This window comes from Berghia stephanieae, chromosome 2 (assembly GCF_034508935.2).
Source record: "Berghia stephanieae isolate SIO BIC M18660-M18661 chromosome 2, UCSD_Bste_1.3, whole genome shotgun sequence".
NCBI lineage: Eukaryota > Metazoa > Mollusca > Gastropoda > Nudibranchia > Aeolidiidae > Berghia > Berghia stephanieae.
In genome coordinates, this window is record NC_088361.1 from 92,259,841 (window position 1) to 92,278,139 (window position 18,299).

The following is an 18,299-nucleotide window of genomic DNA, read 5'->3' on the forward strand; positions in this document are numbered from 1 at the left end:
ATTCTTCTGATCTGATCAACTTGATATTTAATAATCTTAATCTAATTGCATTTTCGTTCCTAAACATCATAACCAGGGACGAATTGGCTGATAGATAAATATATATATAAAATAAATTAAAAAAGATTCCTTTTATCCATCCCTAGGGAAAAAAAAAGTTTTAAAAAATATTCTTTTTCTCGTGCAATTACAGCGCTGGAAATTGAGCAACTGGGATTAAATTTCTTGCTCGAAGAAAAAACGAGATGCTGAAATGGGGCTTGAACCCAGGTCCCTTGGGGAGAGCAATTCTTATGTCTTATTCACTCGACAGTCTAGTCCCCAAATAAAGGAAAACTTGGCAGAAACTTAGCCTCAATTTCTCACTTTTACATTGGAATTAGTATGAAATGAACTTAACGCCATTTGGTAGGAATGATACATTGACATCATACATTTCAATAATACATAGGTATGTTAAACAACAATCTTAGCACTTGTCTATATCTCATATTCAAGAGGAAAGATATTACTTTAACTACTGCCTAACATATTCATAAATTTAAATATATGTAAGTCCGCCGAAATAACATGTATTTAGAGAGAATTGCATTTAAATTCCCCCAGAAATGAAAAATATCTTTTCTAATTTAGGAAAGATTTTAATATCAAAATCTGAGTTAAATCTAGAAAAATATCTTTTGATACGAATACATTGTCCAGAGAAAAAAAAGCATGAACGTTGGAATGTGTAGCATACAAAAGAAAGAGGCAGAACGAATCCTTGATGACGTTTTGGGAAAGCTCTTATTAATGTTGCCAGAGAGATCATTAGAAATTTAGATTATTAGAAATATTATATTTCTGCACACTGTCATGCAATAAGATAACATCATTCCAATTAATTTTGTTAGCATTCTACATTATCATTAACTGGCTGAGTTAAAACACAAGTTTGTAAGGAATATTGAACAGGGGAATGTAACATAGATTTGTTATGAATATGCTTCATCATAGAATCTCAATGTAAATAATTTGCTTTTCTCAAGGGAAGCAGATAGAGTTGTCTTTTTTTTTTTTTTTATCACAGCCTAAAAATGGAGCAGAGGAACTTGTTAAAATAACACTTATCATAAATGACAGATTTACACAGAGGACTATGTATTGTGTACTATGTAAGTATCAAATGATCAGCTAATCATGGAAGGATAATTTTTGGTGTACACAACAAAAGACTATCAGCACGTGCCTCAAGTCATTAATCAATAAAGATAAATCTGGATATCTGACATGTTTTGTTTACATCAAATCACAAAGCTCACTATTAAACTATTTTTAAAGATAATTTCAACCCATTACAAAGGGTTCCACCATGGTAACTGATCATGATCATGCAGCTATGTGGTCTTGTGGTATGACACTCGCTTTCCGATCTGAAAGTTCTGGGGTCGAGCCTCATTTGGCGCATAGTTGAGTCCTTGGAAAAGGCTCTTTACTCACATTCTCTCACTGTACTCAGGTGTAAAATGAGTACCTAGCTGTTGACAGCATTGTCTCTGTCACAAAAACTAACAGGCGTCTGTTTCGTTCTACATGTGACGTGTTGCTGTTGGTCATGGACCCCTTGTAAAGCGCTTTGAGAACATTTCGTGGATATTGTTCCATATAAAACCTCATTTTAAAAAAAATTTAAAAAAAGATTTAGAGCATTTGAAATGTGATAAATTATGTTGTGCTAAGCCTAGGTAATACTAAAGAATTGGGAATAAAAGGTCAAATTATCAAATATAATGCAATTCACTCTTTCTGTTTTCAATTCCCTCGTATAACTTGGAAAAAGGGCAACATATTCTCTTATGTTGTCTTAAATTATCCCCAAATACATACTTCATATTTGTATGGCACTAAAACTGTAAATTAATGCCAAAAAATCCTGAACTCAGATCAAATTTGTGTAATTTACACCGTGTTTTATAATTGGAATTCTAAATGTACTTCTTGTTTGTGATATTCTGGTGTATACTTTTGTGTTGAAATTGTAGATTGTAATCAAATATTTTAAGAGTTATTAAGACATTTTAAAACACATTTTAAACATTTTTCTGTGTTGAACTGGAATCATCGTCCATAAATATCCATCAAAACTGTTCATGAAACCAAGACGAGGAAAGAGAAAACAAAGGATGATTGAAACAGTCATAAACAATAGGCCACAGAGAAAACAGTCGTGCACAGACCACTTCAATGTTAATCAACTTGAATGGAAGTCACTCCAAACTAGCAGAAAAGTAGCACGCCTGACCATGATGTATAAGATAAAGGACAACTTGGTGGCGATTTCAAAACCTGACCTCCAAACATTGACACGAACATCTAGGACTTCCCACAAGGACAGTTTCATTCCCCTGACATCCACCAAAGACCTAAGAAAATTCTCATTTTACCCCAAATTGAAACAATTTACCACGAAAGGTTACATCCGCTCTCACTTTAAATTTATTTAAAGAGCTTCCAGATCACTGCTGAATTTTTAACTTAATGTTATTGTTCATGTCAAGATGAAGGTGGAGATGGACATTAAAGGAAGATTCAGATTCAGATACAGCTAATATTTAATGCTATTTTGTTTTGCAAATTTGGTTGGTGGTGCCCACATTGAACAATTCTATATTAATTCGTGCTTACTCGATATCATATTTTCAATCTATAATATGTTTCATAGGAGAATATGATAGACTAAATACAGAGCAATTGAAATTCAAGTCAACAGTATGTAAGTTTTGTTAAATGACCCTTTTGACACAAATCCATTGTTTAAAAAAACTGCATCTCTTTCCTAAAGTATATCTGCGTTATGACTGTATGATCAATAAATCTAACCATTTATCACCAAATCATCGGCATTGATTAAACTAGTTTGAAAACATATTTTAAAGTAAGATAATTGTGAATCTGTTAAAACATATCAAGTCAATGAATAATCTAATAAACAAGATAAATAAAAATTGCTTTTAAGGCGTGAAAAGAGTTTCAACATGCTTTGTATATCAGTACAAATAACAACATTTTAAAAAATGGATTGATGCTACTCAACAGTTTCATAGACATCCGAATGTGATACAGGGGCAGGTTTAAAGGGTTTACTTTTAAAACTGTTGTTCAACACTCTGGCAGACTCTAAGCCGTAAACATTTTCTGGTTGACTTTGACTTTGAGAACTTTCAACAAAATGATTGTAAACATTGTTGTTTGAGTCATCGTCATTCCCTGCTGAATCAAACTTAGGAGGAATTATAGGAGGTGGGCCACCAATTCCAAAAGGTTCGTAACTCTCTTCTTCCTCTATAATGGCAACGTGTGGTTTATCCATGTCCTTCTTTGGAGATGAATATAACTCCTCTGTTTCATCATAATCATTATCAGTATTGTTTTCAGGATTGCTCTGTATGACTGGTATTGACAGGGGGCCCCAAGGCTTGTCGTAGAGTTTTGATTCTTCTTTACGTTCATTTGAGGTATAATTTCTAGCTTCAAAGTTGCATTCAGCATAATCACCCTCAATTTGAGGGTGATCATAAGCTTCAGAATATTCATTTTCGCCAGCATCTTGAAAAAAACTCTTTTTTTTTTTTGGAATTGGTGGTTTCTCTTTACTTTTCCCCTCATTCTTTTTAGGTTTCTCCAATTGTTTTTGTCTTTCTTTCTCTTGTTTCTCTTTCTCCTTTGCCAATTTCTTATCCTCCTTTTTCATCTGTTTTGTGATCTTCTCTTTTTCTTTCAGAGCTTTTTTACCTTCTTTTTTACCTATGGATTCATTCAACAAGTGAACAGAATTATTTGATATCTTTCTTTCAAGTTGCTGTTTACCATCTCCTCCTGTTGTGCCAATTGTTTCGCTGAGTTGCTTTTTAAATTGTGCATCGAATGAATTAGCATATCCAGCAGCAGGGCTGTGATCAGGTAAAGGGCTGACAGGTTTTGGTGAGGGAATGGCAGGAGCTGGCTTTTTCTTTGATGATGTGGATGAATTGGAGGATAATGAGCCAGATTTGCTATCCTTTAACCCTACTGTTGGTACGTGAGTGTGATTTTCTCCCTGCAGTAAATTGGCTTGTCCCATCTTTTTTTGCTCATTTAATCTCTTTGTTTGGAGGGCAATGAGTTGAACCATGGTTTCTCCTTCAATAGTCATGAAAGAAAAAGTGCCTTCGCCTGTAGAACTCTTTGTACCCATGGTGACACTGAGGGTGTGTTTGGAACTACCAAATGAACGAATACTGTAGTAATTCCATTCCGCTAATAAATGGTTACCATTCATTAGTTTAATAGTTTGAGAATCAAAGCACAAATTCAGCAGTCCTGTAAAGCCAAACCGACGACAGCTACTACCTTGGTCACCAACTACGTCAAAGACCGAAACCGAAACTGAAATAGAAAAAGAGAGAGAATGGATTGAATAAGATAAAATGTTAAAATTGGATATCAGAAAGAATTTATCTATTATTGATTTACTTATCCTTTCTGATGAGACATAAAAAAAAAAAAAAAAAAATGAAGTAAAACTCAAATAATAAAAAAATGTCTTGATTGCAACACTTCTAACTTTTGTTTCATATATACCAAGCCAATGAAACGATCATCAAAACATAGCTGTCATCAATATAATATAGTTTTGAAAGCCACCTTCTATGGTTATTAGGCGAGTGATATACCTCTAGATCACAAAGCCACGCAGATAAGGGTTCAAAAGAAAATTCATTTCTGAATCTAATGATGTACATGATTTTTGTTTTGTTTTGTTGGTATCATTTATTACGATTTAAAACAAAATCATTGATCAGAGGGCTAAAAATGTTTACATTCATGACTTGAATAATGCATAACTCATAGATTACTAAAATTAATCACATTAGGAATGTGATAGGTCGGTTGACTTTGTTACTGCAATTAATAATATCATAGAGCTGGCAAACAAGTGAATATGATACAGTAGAGAGAAAAAATGCCTGAAAATATCTCAATGATGATTAAAGGTTTTTGTTTTAATGTGTACATATCACATATATTATTGGATAGCGATGTCATCCTCAGCACAACACCCAAAAATGAAGATAATAAAAGTGCAATAATTGTGCATCATCCAGCATATAATATTGGTTCGTACAATATTTATTAAAAAATATAGCAATTCAAAACAACCAAGAGTTCTAAGTTATTCAAAGAGGAATAAAACAAGCTTGCTTGTGACAGCCTAGATTTTCAATACTTGACCTTTCAGAGCACCTTTATGGTTTTGTAGTATGATAATTGCATTCGGATTATATAATAAACTAATTTCATGTTTATGATATAGAATATGTCCGAAAAGTTTCCACCTTACAAAAGAATTTGGATTGACAAGGGTTTTTCCTTGCACTTTTTATATAAACTTTTGTTTTGATATCTTTGTACGACAATATAGCCAATAAAGCAATGATACACTAATTCTCTGGCCGAAACAAACATCGAAAGCAGAACATTTCGTGTCAGTATTATAACAGGCTTTAAGAAAAAAAAAAAAAAATAGAGAAGAAAACAACAACATTAAGAAAAGTAACAAAAACATTAACAATGGCAGCAAGTCTACAATTGACCTTACTACAAGTGTCTTGTGACTATATACATACCTATCAGGGAAAGAGTTATTTAATAAAGCTAATAGCTTCCCTTACCATTACTAGCATATAGGCAGTTATCTTGCATGACAACAGCATCATCATTGCCCATCAATTCATCTGCCCCTGATAGGTTAAGAGCTTTTCGACTGGCAAACAGATCAGGACTGATACAGCACAAGATCTTAAACCAAGTATCACACTCCTCTCGGCTATTCGTGACAAATACATAGCGGTTCTTGATAACGAAGCAGAATGCTGGCTCCAAAGTATCTGCTTTGCCCCATTTGGCATCAACAATATCTATGGATTTCTTACTGACAGGGTTGCCAGTCTTGGGCTTCTCATCACAGATCTCCAATCGTGGGGGAATGCTGCCTTTGCCACAGTATAGAACACACCAGCAGCTTGTGTAGGTTTTAGTCTGTAGGGAAAAAGAGCAAATAAAAACTCAATATAATCTGGAGCGAATTGGAACTCTTTATTTAAACTCTAAACATTATTTTTTTTAAAGGCAGTCTCCATTTGTCATCAAATTTTGCAACACCTTATATTGAAGCTTTTACAGCTCCTTAGTTAAAGCAGTGAACCAACAATTATAGTACCTATGCCTTTCTCATTATCATATTTTATCTTTCTTAAACGTCTACTTGGGAATAAACACCTTATGTCGGATTGTCGTTTATTTCGCATACAACCTTAAGTGCCATTTAATAAAATAATTGGTGCTTATGGCAGTACGTGAAATCAATGACGAGATAGGCATCAAAATGACCTAATAATTAACTTCCCTTAAACTGTAAACTACCAAATCTGTGTTATATCTGCGAATGAGGAGGGCGGAGAAGGTTAAAGTCCGCAACACATCAATGTCAATAAAAAGCATGGTCCAGAACAGGACTATTTTATGGCATCAATCTAAGTTGGGGAGTTATCCTTCCCAGGAGAACAGAAAATAATATGATGCAATACGGTAAAATCGAAAAGGAAACCACTCTGCCATGCAGCAACCTTCTCATTAAAAAAGCTAAAACTGTGAATATAGGAACTTGAAACATCAGAGTCCTATTTAGAGAATAAGAGAAATATTAGCATAAATTACGATAGTAATGAAAAAACAAAACATTGGGTTATGTAATCTCATGTAATCTCAGGTATCGTCAAAGTCGGACAGGTGTGGCAGCACAGGATTTCTGTCGGGACTGTATAAGGGTTGCCTTGCAATCATCATAACTTAATATCATCTTGCACAAGTGGATGTTCGGATCTTTTCATAGATTGTGCTTCTTTATCTTTTATCAAAGCACTGTGGCTTATGAATACTGAAGTCGTATCATTCTTCTTAAAGGTCAGCAAGCAAAAATATGGTCATTGGGGCGGTAGGAGAGGGGGGTGTAAATTGAGACTTCCCCAGCTGTTTCAACCTGCAGAGCACAATATCACAAGATGGAGGAAGAGGAGGAGGAGCAGCAGCAGCAACAGCAGTAGTAGTAGTAGTAGTAGTAGTAGTAGTAGTAGTAGTAGTAGTAGTAGTAGTAGTAGTAGTAGTAGGATGAGGAGGAGTGTGATGATGACGATGACGATGATGAAGAGGATGCGGGGGGGGGGGGGGGGGGGCGGAGGGGGAGAAGTGGGAAAATTGTAACAAGACAAATAAAGTAGGAAGAGGATTGCCTAAAACGGCCGAAAATATCCCAGGACAGACCAATTCCAGAGCTAAAAAGAAAAAAAAAAGGGAGGGGGGGGAGAGAGAGAGAGAGAGAGAGAGAGAGAGAGAGAGAGAGAGAGAGAGAGAGAGAGAGAGAGAGAGAGAGAGAGAGAGAGAGAGAGAGTTATGACGAAGAGGGCAACAACATAATAATATGGGGGGAAGGTTTAGATGGGACAACATTGGCGTAAAATACAAAACTTTTTTTCTCCAAATTCTTCATTTTGGCCAAAAGTATGGGGGTGGGGTGGATGGGGGGTTCATCCAAGGCGATATATATTTTTGAATTAACAGTTTTCTTTCCAAAGCGAAAGAAAATAACCGTTTTATTGGTGTACGGTGGAGCAAAACTCAACATCGAGCCCTACAAGACTTGACCTCCAGCTCTACCTAGCACCAAAAGAGTTGATCTCTAGCCCACGACAGTTGACCTCTCGCCCCACAAGAGTTTACGTTTATCTACAAGAGTTGAATCTACACCCCCCCCCCCCCCCCCCCCACACACACACACAAGAGTTTACCCCTTACCCACAAGAGTTGATCTATAACCCCACAAGAGTTGGCCACTAGGCTAAAACTACAACAGTTATTGATCCCTACCCCACAAGAACTGACAAAGTTGACCTCTAAACCCACCAGAGTTGGCAAGGACACAACAAGGAACTGAACCAGAATTTTACATCAGGCCACTGATCACGCTTAGCATTGCTTGACGTAGTGACAAGATAAAGATAGACACTGTACCACTGAGTCTCCGAACCACAATATTGATGCTATGCAGTTTGCTTAAAAAAACAAAACAACCCATAACATCCGCCAGCCGGGTTACAACACACAAAACGATGTGTAACGTTTATTTTCTGATTCATACAATTTAGTGAGAACAACTCATAAAAATGGCTGGCTAAAAAACAATAACAAAGAGCTGACTGACGTCTTTTTCGTTCCTTCTACAATATCACATTTTCCTGTCCCTATGCCAGGCGAGTGCTCTGCGGATGAAAATATCGGGAAACCCGAAATACATGTTCTGTTTAAATTATTAAAAGAGGTTTTGAATTACACTTTACAGCTTCGAATGTATCCACTAGACACATCCGATGCAAATAGTGTTATTATTCAGGACACACGGTTTACTTCCATCATTAAGTAACCTGCAAACTCCACCTACTTCAATTTCCAACTGCCATTCGAGTTTATTAATATATGTATTTTCCTCACAGATTTTGCTATTGACATGCACATAGATACGCGGCTAAACACACACACACACACACACACACACACACACAAACACACAGATGGGGTGGGGAGAGAGGAGAGAAAGGCAGATCCAAACAAATTCATAACACAAAATCGCACACATGCATAAACGCACACGAGCATCCAATCCCTGCCCCCCCCCCCCCCCCCCCCCCCTTTCCATTAAACTTAGAAACATTTAAATTTAATGAAATTTTCACAAGACGTTAATACTGCCTTTCTCTTTAACAAGAAAGTATTATTATTATTATTATTATTATTGTTATCATTATTATTATTTTGTTGTTATTGTCATTAGGGCTACTACTATTATTATGATCATATTCACCACAATCACCAACACCACCATCGTCAAAACCATCATTACCACCATCAGTGTCATCACCATCATCATTACCACCACCATTACCACCATCAGTGTCATCACCATCATTACCACCATCATCGTCATCATCATGATGTATGGATCAGTGCTTCAGCGGTACGTTGTCTCGTCTTGTCACAAAAGTCAAGCTATATTAAGCGATGGTCGGTGTCCGGATGAGTGGCAGTGATAGTAGAAAATTGTGATTCCTTCTTGGGTAAGGCACTTGCACACACTATTCAAGGTGTGAATGAGTACCTGGCTATATAAGCAGTGCGCGTTAACACAAAAGGACGCCTTTTCAGGCGACTAGAACTGTATGAAATGGATATTTGTTCCATATGGCCTACTGGGGAAAATAAATGGCACTACGAAAAGCGCATTGAGCATAGTAAATCGTAAAAATGCGCTGTTTAAATGTTCATATTTATCTATTTATTGATTTATTAATTTCATCATCATCGCCGTCGTCAATGTCATCATCATAACTATTACTATCATTTAAATGTGAGAAATCTCGTCTTGATCCCCTTGTCTCATCATTTGGAGTCTAAAAAATCAAGAACAAAAATTGATGCTGTACGTTTAGTTAAAGTAAGAACTCATAACATCTGCCAGCCGGATATAACGTACAAACACACATAATTATGTGTAACCTTAGACGTTTATAGTCTGATTAATATGTTTTTGCTTTCATGGTTATTTTTGTCATTAATATATCATTGTACTATGAACTTTGTACATTTATGATTCATTTCGATTTTACATTGCCGTATTGATACATTTTTCCTGACATTCAAAGTTGTGTAAAACTGTCTGTGAATGATACAATGCAAGCTATATGAGATTCAGTAATTATAAGCTATTGTATAAGGCATTTAAAGGATAATTTCTATTAAGCCTTTAGGAAGATAAGATAAGAATACAATTTAGTGAGAACTACTCCTAAAAAACTGGCTGGATCAAAACAATAACAAAGAGCTGAGTGACGTCGATTTCGTTCTATCTATAGCTACGCTTCTTATCGAATTCCAGGAAGTGAAAAAGACAATTTCAAGTCCTATTCAACCACCATTTCCTTACCATGCTAATAATATCGACAGCCTCAAGTTTTGCAATTCAGAATGTGTTGCGAATGTGCACTGGAGCAGGCACAGATAATAATAGTATTATGATTAGTCATAATGCCATTTATTATTATTATTATTATTATTATTATAATAGTCGTGTGAAGTATAGGCCTCCTACAGTGGTCTTTTAAAACATTTGTGACCCTCCGTCTAAAATGGTATTATGTCGGGATGAACAAGGTGCAAAACATTGACTTTACGGCCACAAATATTATATTTTAAAAAGTAGTCCGTCAGAGCCATAAGGCCCATGGAGCCGGAGTTTATCTTTACCTGAGACTGAGATCTAACAGATCCAGCTACCCAATCATTGCTGGGTAGACAGGGGGGGGGGGGGGGGGGGGGGTCAGGAAAAAAAAATCTCGACTGCACCCGGGATCGATCTCGGTCCCTTTGCGTGTGGAGCAAGTTTTCTACCAATCTAGTGATCGGGGCCCACAAATATGAAACTTGGGGTTAATCCACTTTTGTGTATGGTAGAGAATCGATATATAATTTCTAACTTTGTACAACTCCCAAAGTTCGTATTTCTTATCATTTTTATTCTAAATTAACTTTTCATGGGCCCATTCATCCCGACGTAATATCGTTTTGAGACGGTGCGTGCCATTTTGGGACATGCGAGTTGGAGGAGATTTATCTGGAAAAATCTCACAATAGTACCGTACTCAGCGTGGCTCAGCTGTACGGTCTTTGCTTCGTATCCGAAAGGTACCGAGTTCGAATACCCGCTGTGCTGTATGGCCTTGAGCAAAGTCACCTCGCCCTAACTCAGTGTGCGGCGCAGCACTGCGGCTGACTCATGGGTTATACCAGTCTCCCCTTGGAATAGACCCTGATGAAAATTTCCCCTATGGGAGCAATAAAGAGAATTTTATTTATTTACTCTTAAAAATACATTTAAAAAACAAATTTGTCCAGAAAACTCGTCTTTCAAAAATCAATCGATCAAAAAAACTCTAAAACCTGGGACTTCAAGTCTGATCAAGATCTTGAAATGTGTTGGTCTTCTATTTTATTATTTTTTATATATTTTTTATGATGATGATGATGATGATTATTATTATTATTATTATTATTATTATTATCCAGAGCACGACATGATTACAGGTAGAGATATCCTGAATTGCAATGTCAATTGATTAATTATAATGATGATGATGAGCAGGGGAAAGGGGGGGGGGGGGGCGGGGAGGATGACGACGATGATAATTATCATTAAAAAAGAAAATCGGCAAAAAAATTAAAATCAAAGCTGTGAAATTCGAAAGCAGGAAGTAAATAACTCCTTTGGACTTTTACATGCATAGAAGCATACATACACACACATACATACATAAATACATAAACACACATGCATTCATACACACACATATACACACATACATGCATACATACACATTCTTCTTCTTCTAGGTTCCATGCCTGGTCCAGGCTTCGGATACTGCATGAATTATCTCTCTCCATTCCTCCCTGTCTCTTGCTTTTTCAAACAGCTCTTGGATTGTTAGTTAGGTTGGTGAAGCCCTTCAGTTGGTCTATGAGTGTTTTTCTTTGTCTCCCCCGGGCGCGTTTACCAGGTATTTTTCCACAACTTGCCAGGTATTCATTCTTATCTTTCCTTACTATGTGTCCGAAAAAGGATAGTTGTCGATCCGCTATTAAGGGCATTAGTTTCCTTTGTTGGTATGTTTGTTTTAGCACTTCTTCGTTCGTTTTGTGTGCAGTATACGATATTCTCTGCATCCTTCTCAAACACCACATTTCAAAAGCTTCAATGTTCTTTTGTGTTTCTGAATTTGTAGTCCAGCTTTCGCATCCGTATAACAAGATTGGCCACACGTAGCACTTCAAGACTCGGAATCTAATCCCGAACGACATCTGTTTGTTTTTCAAAATGTTTCCGAGGTCCATGAAGGCCTGTTTGGCTTGAGTTATTCTTGCTCGTATGTCTCGGTTACATCTTCCATCTGTTGTCACTATTGAACCTAGGTATTTAAAACTTTCTACGTTGGTAAGTTGCTCGCCGTGAATCGTTATATTGCAGGTGTTGTTGTTTTCGGGGTTTTTCTGTATTACCATGCATTCCGTTTTGGTGATATTCACTTCCATTCCCTTGGCTTCACTATCTACTACCACTTTGTCAACAATCTTTTGAAGTTGGATTTCTGATGTTGCAATGAGTACCGTATCGTCTGCGTATCTTATATTATTTATGTTGTGACCTCCTACTTTTATTCCCTCCATATTAGTTATGCCCCTCATGATTGTTTCTTGGTATAGATTAAACATACACATATACATACATAAATACTTACACACACCCAAACATACAAACATTCACACACTCAACTACAGACATAAGATATATTATACATACATTCATATATACATACACATACAGATACATACATTCACACACTCACACATACCATACAAACATACATACATACATACATACATACATACATACATACATACATACATACATACATACATACATACATACATACAAGATATTGTTTGAATTTGAATGATTTTTTGTGTGCCCCCCTACCGAATACCAACCTTCCGCCTTCACATACGACATATTCGGGTTGCTACAACCAACCCACGATGACAAAATTCACCCGTTCACTGTTAGAGCACTCAGTACACATTTATTTCATCCCCACCGGTTTTCATACTACAGCATTATGTGACTCATCGCCTTATTTGATGCTATGTTAGGTAAAATACTTACAACATTCACCAGCCGGATATAACGTACCCACACACAAAACTATGTGTAACATTGAACGTTTATGGTCCGATTAATATCATTTAGTGAGAACCAATCATTAAAACGGCTGTCTAAAAACTAAAAACAATAACACAGAGCTGAAAGACGTCAGTTACGTTCCCTTTGTTGCGGTATTATGTTGAGATTATTTAGACGCACAGAAAATTTAATCCATTTGGGATATATTCGTATCGCTTATTGATGGCCAAAAAGCTCACAACATTTTGCCATCTGGAAAAAAGGTTCCAACACACAAAACTGTGTGTAACCTTAAACGATTGATAGAATTTAGTGATAACTACTCATAAAAAAGATGGCTAAAAACAATAATAAAGAACTGAGTGACGTCAATTTATTTTGTTGAGGAGAATGTATCGACATTTTTGAAGTGAGATGATTGGCAACTTCATCATTCTGGGCATGCCAAATGGGATTCAATAGTCTGTGATGTCACGTCGGCCCAGCAACGAGCAGCTTAGTTCTTCTAACCAAAGGAAATCGGTACTTTTTTATTTTTCATGCTGGCGAGAACTTTTTCACATGTCATGTGATCAGAATGTAAAAAAGTCAAAACATGATCAGATCTATAATGTTCTTCCCCTCTGTATACACTTTTATGCTCGTCGGAAAAGTATTTCACAAGGGCGTCCGCCAATTTCCCGATAATTTAGAACCAGTTACAAAGTTACTATGCATCAATACGAGGGAAGTGACGTCACGACTGTTGAAGCCTATTACGATTCACTTTTCGGCACCTGGTTCAAGGCTGCCAACCTCAAGAAAAAGTGTTAAGATTGCTTGTCAAAAAGAGTACAATTTGGAGAAAAAGTGTACAATTTGCAACTGTAACCTTCAGTTCAGTCACCACACTCCCTGTCGTTTTGTGTGATGTTAGAAATAACTATAGTCAGATTTTTTTTTATTAATGGCGCTTGTTTTCCTGGTTTTTCTCAGCTGTCCCTCTATCAAAAGTTGTAAAAAATGTGTGTCAACCTCTAAATCAATTTGTCTTTACTGAATCTAGATTTTGGACCGTATTGATGCCATATAAAAAAGTTTTCTTGTTTAAGACCTATAAAATAACTACTTTAAAACAGCTGACATAAAATTAGAGATTTTACACTGCAAAAAAAAAAAAAAAAAGGAAAACAAGTTACACACCACAAAGAATGAATGAATTCATCGTATTTCAAAAAAATATTGTACTGACGTAGTGATTATGAGTTCACGTCATAACATTTCGCTTGAAGTGTTATAAACATACCACTTATGTAGTTTGTATTAAATTTTGAATTTATTATTTATGGCATTTTATCTCATCATCTCGCAATTACCAAAGACTGATATGAAATCTCTCGCTTTAAATCATTTGAAATAGTGATTGTATACTCAATACGTGTATTGTCAAATTAACAAACACTGTTTTGACAAATATTTGTCTATGCATGAACGTTTCACATGGCCTTTAAAGGTTTAAAAACAGATTAGGCTCTTAAACAACACGATGCGGTACGGAATCTCTATCGGTTCCACTCTTGTAAAGCTGCGAAAAGAAGTCTTCTTGTATAGCTCTATCAATAAGTCATTAAAGAGGACGGCGAGAAGATCGTTATCGAAATACGACAGAGAGATCACCAGTGTAGAACGACGTGGCAGGAAAAGGAGCATAGATAACTTTGATATGGATATCATCCAAAGATGTATGGGTGAGCGTAAATATACACCCGAAAAAATATTGGACGTCTGATTATTCAAGCAGAAAAAGGCTCATGGTTTCTGGACAGAGGATCATTGTTATTCTTGCAGGTGGTGATGATACTGGATATTTAAAAGGATGCCATGCCATTTTTTCTTCTGGATCATCTGGAATATTATTCTGGGGTCAATGCAAAGGTGTTTAAAGACTGACTAAATATTTACTTATTTGCAGGTCTGATAACCCAATTAATTATGGCTCATTGTTGTAATAGAACTCTAAAAAAAAAAAAAAAAGACGCAAAATATTGTCCATTACAACAACAATGTTACATGCACTAGGCCCATAAATGCGTTCGGATGTCAGACCTGCATATATATATAAACGTCGCCCCAACAGAATACATCACACATACATAGGTCTAGTCGTTGATTTCACGTTCTTCTAAAAGCGACATTTGACCACTTTAATAATTATTATAAGTCAGCCTTATGTGAAGCTGAAGCACAAGAGGATAAGTGGATAAGCAAAGTAAAAGTAATAATAATATATAAAAGGTGTACTGTGCTACGTGTTTTGTATGTAACGTATAAAACAATAACTAGAAATAATTAGCGATTTTGGGGTATATATCGTGATTTTAGCACATACGATAATACATGTACAATCCTTCATGACTAAGCGCTGTGTCGATGTTTTTTTTTTGTTTTGTTTTTTTTTGTTGTTTTTTTTTGGCTGATATAATAGGGTGTGAACTTATCACGTGAAATCAGAGGCGATTATAATATACTACAAGTGGACTACCAACGCCAATCGTTATCAAAACACCTACTTTAACCCACGCTTTTTTTTTCTTCTTTTTAACTTAACGCTAATATTCAATATTCGCGAGTACTAGTAATTCAACTTACACGATTTGAAGCACCCATTTAGTGATAGGGCAACGCCTTTTATCGTTTTGACATAATAATATAGAATGCGAACGATTAGTCAGTTTCTACGTGGTCTTGTGGTATGACACTCGCTTTCGGATCAGAAGGTCCTGGGTTCGAGCCTCGCTCGGCGCATAGTTGAGTCCTTGGAAAAGACTCTTTACTCACATTCTCTCACGGTACTCAGTTGTAAAATGAGTACCCGGTCGTTAACAGCATTGTCTCTGTCGGAAAAGAATTGTAATATCGCCTAACAGGCATCATGTCTCGTTTTACATGTTATGTATTGCTGCTGGCTAGGGACCCTTGTAAAGCGCTTTGAGCACGTTTAATGGATATTGCGCTACATAAAAGCTCAAGTTTTTTAAAAAAAATATTTTTTTTTTACTCAAACTTTACAATTAAAAAAAAAAGTCGTTTGACGCCATTAAACCCCTTTAGTTAAGCTTATCACTAGTGCGGAGCGGTCCTTGGCAAGCTTAAGGACCACGGTCCTACGGTCCTTGGGAAATGAAGACCGCAAGGACCGGTCTCTAGACCGGTCCGTTCATTCTTGAACCGTTAAAGACCGCTACACGATGAAAACCGTGGCCTACAGGAGTAAAACACACGGAGTAGTCACACTCATTTCAAATTGTAACCTAATTAGAGAAGAGGGGTGATGCCTTCTTTATTTGCTCACCGTACTTCATTGTTACTTCGATAATTTAATAAAATTTGAAATTTATCCCCATTAACGGAGATAATGGCATCGCCCAAGGCGTTGATCGAGTTGTTCGTGGCGTTGATACACACACGCAACTCCTACCCCCCCTCCCCCCCCCCCCCCCCCACACACACATTAGAGGGCAGCGAGCATTGAAGAGTAAGAGAGAGACGTGAAGTTATAATAAGAGGGGGTGGATGAGGTGATAAGAGGGGTCGATGGTGACTTTTCGCCAGATCTAACAAACTCAGCTACCCATTCATTGCTGAGTAGACAGGGATTCAGAAAAAAATCGACTGCACCCGGGATCGATCTCTGGCCCTTTGCGTATAAAGAGAGTGCTCTATCAACTGAGCTATCGGGGTCCCCAAATATTCTATTGGACCTTTTAAAAATACAGACGTTATAACTGGTTTTTTTGGACGGAAGAAACTAATGAAACTCATATTACTTGATTAGTTAAAACACCAAACGAAATTTTAATATTATTGTATTATTTTAAATGACAACAATGCGATAGAAAGGAGTGGCGACAAGAGATGGACAAAAGAAAACAAAAAATCAGACTTGCAACTTGCTAGGTTCGACACACACACACACACACACACACACACACACACACACACACACATCTTTAGTAGTCACATACATTTCAAACAATAACCCATTAGAGAAGAGGGGTCATGCCTTCATCATAGATCATTGTCATTGCGATCATTATGGTGTAGTAAATTTTGAAATTTACCCCGTATAATGGAATCGTCCAAGGCGTGCGCCTCCTGTTCCCCCCATCTCACACACGAAAGGGCGGTTTGCGGAGTGGAGGGAGGTGGTCGTCTGCCTCTATGGTCGTCTGTGTCGTTTAGTGTATGGCAAAGGGGGGGGGGGGCGATTAATTAAGTGGGATGGGGGGGGAGTGGTGGAAGATAGACAAAGGACCGAGGCAACGAATCGCTGGGGAAGTAGTATGGCGCGAGACCGTTGAAAGGTGATAAGAAGTGAGGACCGCCGGCGGTCTTCCTCTTTGGGACTGGACCACGGTTCACAGCTAAAAGACCGTGGGACCGGTCCTCGGTCCGGTCCTCAGCGCGGCACTACTTATCACAGTTTTTGCAACGTAAATTGACAGTATAATTTACCTGTTACTGTTACCATTATGTGGATAGGTAAGCGGTCTACCGGTAAGTATTAAAATTAAACCTACCAGATCTGACCGTCCTAGCTACTTAACATTTGCTGGGTGGACATAGAAATGTACAAGATTTCAAACCGGTCCATTAGTTCAATAAATTTCTCTACGGTATTCTACCATTCTTCTTCTTCTTCTTCTTCTTCTTCTTCTTCTTCTTCTTATTATTATTATTATTATTATTATTATTATTATTATTATTATTATTATCATTATTATTATCATCATTGTTATTATTATCATTATTATTATTATCATTATTATTATTATTATTATTATTATTATCATTATTATTATTATCATTATTATTATTATTATTATTAATATTATCATCATCATCATCATCATCATCATCATTATTATTATTATTATTATTATTATTATTATTATTATTATTATCATCATCATCATCATCATTGTTATTGTTATTGTTATTATTATTATTATTATTATTATTATTATTATTATTATTATTATTATTATTATTATTATTATTATTATTATTACCATTATGATTATTATCAGCATTATAATCATCATCGTTATTATTATTATTATTGTTATTATCATCATCATCGTCATTTTTAGCTTATCAGACTATAATTAATTAGGTAAAACCAAGAGTAACCTTTACTACAGACCCTACATAAATTTTGTTCCATTCTTTGACAATACAATTAAATGGTTGAAAAGTATTATGTTTCTAATGGGTAGATCTACTCTCATCGTAATGTCATTAAAGGTCTACAATTCAATGGTAGAAAATGAAAATGTCAGATTGCCAAATGTCAAAATGCATCCGATTAGCTGTCCCCGCAGTTTTTCGCGGCAGCAAATTTCACCCTTGGCCGCAAAAAGCCGCAAATTTTTATTTCGCTGCAATTTTCGTCGTTTTT

General features: G+C 36.4%; 1 protein-coding gene across 1 annotated transcript in view; it reads right to left on the reverse strand.

Annotated features, from left to right (window-relative positions):
* Nucleotides 1-1,838: 1,838 nt before the first annotated feature.
* LOC144965855 (uncharacterized) overlaps nt 1,839-18,299 on the reverse strand; it is a 25,046-nt gene continuing 8,585 nt past the window's right edge. The window contains exons 3-4 of the mRNA XM_078901645.1: nt 5,691-6,057; nt 1,839-4,404 (exon numbers count right to left, since the gene is read on the reverse strand). Of these exons, the coding sequence (XP_078757771.1) occupies nt 3,065-4,404; nt 5,691-6,057 (1,707 nt within the window). The 3' untranslated portion in view covers nt 1,839-3,064. The remainder of the gene's footprint in view (nt 4,405-5,690; nt 6,058-18,299) is intronic.